Below are 4175 nucleotides of genomic sequence, written 5' to 3'. Positions count from 1 at the left end.
AAAAAAAAATTTTTTTTTTTTTTTTTTTTTTTGAAGATGCAGCATCTCAGTGGTGCAGCAACTCAATGATGCACATCTCAAAGATGAAGCATCTCAGTGATGCACATCTCAGTGACACAGCATCTCAATGATGGTGCCCATGACCAACGCCTGACCAGGTGCTCTGTGACTTGTCACTCCTAACTCCACAACTGCTCTTGAATATGTCTACTTCCGTCTGTTCACTGCCCGCCAGGTCTCCACCATTGCTCTACTCCAGACTTTATCAGTCTCCCAACCTACCTTCCTGTTTCTCCTCTTGCTTCCCTCCAATCCAACCTCCCCACAGCAGCCAAAGTGATTTTTAAAAAACCCAGATTGTATCAGATAGCCCTGTGTTTATAAATCTGCCAGTGAGTTCCTGCTTCACTTGGAACAAAATCCTTCCCAGGCGCTAAGGCTCTGCCCACCTCGCCTACCTCATCTGTGTACTGTGTTCCAGCCACTGGGCTTCCTGGATTTGCCAAGTCCATCTTCCCAGGGGTGGTCGCCTTGGCCTGGACGCCCTCCCTCCTGTGCTTACGAATGGTCATCTCCAAGTTCTCAGCTGAATCAGCTCCTCGTGGAAAAGGCCTTCCCTGGCGCTAGAACCTATATTAAATCTTGCTTGTTCTTTACCCTTTCACAGCCTTCTGGTCTTCCTTTATATCACGCGTCATAATTTGAAATAACACCTACAATTTTTAAAAGTTCATGTAATTTCTTTCTTCCTCTAGGCTAGGGGCTGCAAACTTAAATGTCTTCAGGGGACAGGCAGCTAACTCAAGTGAGTAATGAGGGTGGGGGAAGACTGTGGTGAACACAGGCTAATAGGGTCAGCCCTACTCAGAGCCACCTACTCCTGACACAAAAATGTGGGCCCAATGCTGCCCGATCATCTGTCGTTTTTTTTAAAAGACATTTGGAATATAAACTTCTATGTAAACATTCCCCATTTAAAAACTGGCAATTAATTTTTTAAATGTCAAGTATATTTTATAGGTTAAAAAACATATCCAAGGGCCACATTATCTGTTGGCCTTCACTTTCCAGCCTCTGTTCTAGACTGTAAGCTCTGCAAACACAGGGCCCATTCTGCTTGTTGACCACTGTATACTCAGCACACGCCCCAGTGCTGAATGAATGAATGAATGAATGAACAAAAGAACAGGGCAGAGGAAGGGAGGGAGAAGAGGGAAGAAAAAAATTCAAGATTCAGTCTCTGCACTGAAGCCACACCATCTAGTTGGCAAGACAAGATGATGTGACTAATTTAACCGCTGAAGAAGCTGAGGTGTGGAGAAGCCACAGGGGCAGCTGAGTCTGGAAGGAAGGCCTCCTGCCTGCAGTCCTGTTCTTTCCACTGGATACCATGGATTTGGGTGGATCGGAAAGCCATCTGCACGGATGTCTGTGCTTTCTGCCTGCCCCCTCCTCCTCTGGGGACCACCCCTTCCTCACACTCAGATCAGTTCTCTGGGGTGAGCCTGACCTGATCATTGGTGCCATGAGTGGACATGGGGCCATCCAGAGCATTCCATCTTTCTGCCCCAGGGTCTGACCATGGGAATCCAGGTAGAGATCTCTGGGACAATGTGGCAAGTCCTGGGCAGCGGAGGCTCTCTTTTTGGGGAATTCCAGCCTGGAACTGCTAGGGCTGCCTTTGGCACCACAGCGGAGAGCCTGCCTGAGATGGAAGCCCACACAAAGGGAAGCAGAGAGACTAATTCCCCCTATTATCATACCTGGATCCAACCCTGCCAGAAGCTAAAGCACTAAGATTTTTCTGCTATGTTTGCAATAAACATCCTTATTTTCTTAAGTTAATTAGCATTGGATTTTTGTTGTTTGCTACCAAAAGGGCTTTGGTTGATATATCAATTAAGATGGGAAGAAATCACATGAATAAAAGTCACAGGGGCTTCCTGGTGGCGCAAGTGGTTGGGGGTCCCCCTGCCGATGCAGGGGACACGGGTTCGTGCCCCGGTCCGGGAAGATCCCACATGCCGCGGAGCAGCTGGGCCCGTAAGCCATGGCCGCTAAGCCTGCGCATCCGGAGCCTGTGCTCCGCAACGGTCCACCTGCCGATGCAGGGGACACGGGTTCGTGCCCCGGTCCGGGAAGATCCCACATGCCGCGGAGCAGCTGGGCCCGTAAGCCATGGCCGCTAAGCCTGCGCATCCGGAGCCTGTGCTCCGCAACGGGGGAGGCCACAACAGTGAAAGGCCCGCGTACCGCAAAACAAAACAAAACAAAACAAAAAACCAGTGTGATGGTTAATCTTATGTGTCACCTTGGACCACGGGGTATCTAGACATTTGGTCACTCATTATATTGTGTCTGTGAGGGTGTTTCTGGATGAGATTAATTTGAATCAGTGGACGGAGTAAAGCAGATTGCCCTCCCTGATGTTGGTGGGCACCATCCAATCAACTGGAAACCTGAATAGAACAACAGACTAAGTAAGAGGGAACTCCTTCTGTCTGAGTGCTGAGCTGGTACATTGGTCTTTTCCTGTCTTCAGACTCAAACTGAAAAATGAGCTCTTCCTGGGCTTGGGCCTGCCGGCTTTCAGACTAGAACTTACAACATCAGCCCTCCTGTTTCTCAGGCCTTCAGACTCAGGCTGGAATGACATCCTCTTCCATCTCCTGGGTCTTTAGCTGGCCAACTGCAGATCTAGGGACTTCTCAGCCTCCATTATCGGGTGAGCCAATTCCTATGATAAATTTATCTCTCTGTCTCAGCTCCATCTCATTGGTTCTGTTTCTCTGGAGAACGCTGACGAATGCTCACAGGGACAGGTGAGCAGTGGATGGTGAGCCTACTTCACTGAGCCTCCAGTTCTTGGCAATAGCGTTCTGACTGTCAAGGTTGCATGTCTCTTGTTTTTGCCTTCCCAGCATCCATTTTTCCTTCTTCTGATACCACCACTGGGTTTTCCTTTAAGAGAACCATCCCTTCCTCATAAACAATCCATATGCTTCACCCTCCGATTACCTCCCTCACCTCTACCTCCTTGCTTGTGCTAAGGGTCAACATTGGATTCTGGTGGAACTACTGGGAAAGATGAGATGTCCTTCTGCTGAGAGTGCTGAGCTGAAAGCATGCAAACCTGGAGTTGACAGGTACAATCCTTGCTGTCACGTGGGAAGAACCCATGTGGAGGTAAAGACAACTCAGAAGAAAACATCTGAAGATGGAGTGAGACATCTTCCTCGTGATATCATTCAAGCACCTGGATCCAGCCATATCTGCTATCAGTCGTATCCCCAAATTTACCAGTATGTGAATCATTAAATTTCCATTTTCCCTAAGCCAGCTTGGGTTGTGTCTTACTTTTGCAGTCAAAAGAGGTCTTGATATAGTCTCTAGATCTTGAACCATATATATATATATTTTTTGAGGTATGTGGGCCTCTCACTGTTGTAGCCTCTCCCGTTGTGGAGCACAGGCTCCGGACGTGCAGGCTCAGCGGCCATGGCTCATGGGTCCAGCCGCTCCGTGGCATGTGGGATCCTCCCGGACCGGGGCAGAACCCGTGTCCCCTGCATCGGCAGGTGGACTCTCAACCAGTGCACCACCAGGGAAGCTCTAGATCTTGAACCATATTTAAAGTGTCTGTCCTTCCCCTCTATCTCCAATCCAAAATTACGCTGGCTGCATTTATCATTCTGCATTTCACTGAAGCAACAGGGCAAAATAAAAACCATGATGGTGGGGATCCCAGGGGGAAAGCAAGAGCTTGGTCAGGTACTCACTGTAAGAAGGGATTCCATAGGCTTGTGCTGGAGGTGGGTAAGCTGTGTAGGGGGTGGCCTGCTGGATCCCCGCACTGTACTGAGTCTGGCCGTAGGCTGCCATGGCAGTGGGATGCTGGCTGTGCAGGACACGTGGGCAAGGTCTGCATGGAAGGAGAGAAGATGAAATCTCCAAGCCCAAGCCCAACCCAGCATCCCTCCGCCCTTATTCTGGTATCACCACCACCACTATTGTCCTTTGGGGGTATTTATTCTTTTCTTTTCTTCTTCTTTCTTTCTTTCTTTATTTATTGGCCACTTGGCTTGCAGGATCTTAGTTCCCTGGCCAGGGATTGAACCTGGGCCCCAGCAGTGAAAGCACCAAGTCCTAATCACTGGACCGCCAGGGAATTCCCT

At 49.2% G+C, this 4175-nt stretch overlaps 1 protein-coding gene across 4 annotated transcripts in view; it reads right to left on the bottom strand.

Annotated features, from left to right (window-relative positions):
* Positions 1 to 4175, bottom strand: part of EYA2 (EYA transcriptional coactivator and phosphatase 2) — a 262330-nt gene that overhangs the window by 160520 nt on the left and 97635 nt on the right. For 3 of the 4 annotated variants that reach the window (XM_007446931.1, XM_007446934.1, XM_007446932.1), the window contains one exon: positions 3780 to 3922. In XM_007446931.1, the coding sequence (XP_007446993.1) occupies positions 3780 to 3922 (143 nt within the window). Of the gene's footprint in view, positions 1 to 3779; positions 3923 to 4175 lie in introns of those variants that run through there. The other variant, XM_007446933.1, reaches the window with a different exon arrangement.

This window comes from Lipotes vexillifer, unplaced genomic scaffold, assembly GCF_000442215.2.
Source record: "Lipotes vexillifer unplaced genomic scaffold, Lipotes_vexillifer_v1.1 scaffold565, whole genome shotgun sequence".
Lineage (NCBI taxonomy): Eukaryota > Metazoa > Chordata > Mammalia > Artiodactyla > Lipotidae > Lipotes > Lipotes vexillifer.
This window is presented reverse-complemented; position numbering and strand designations above follow the sequence as displayed.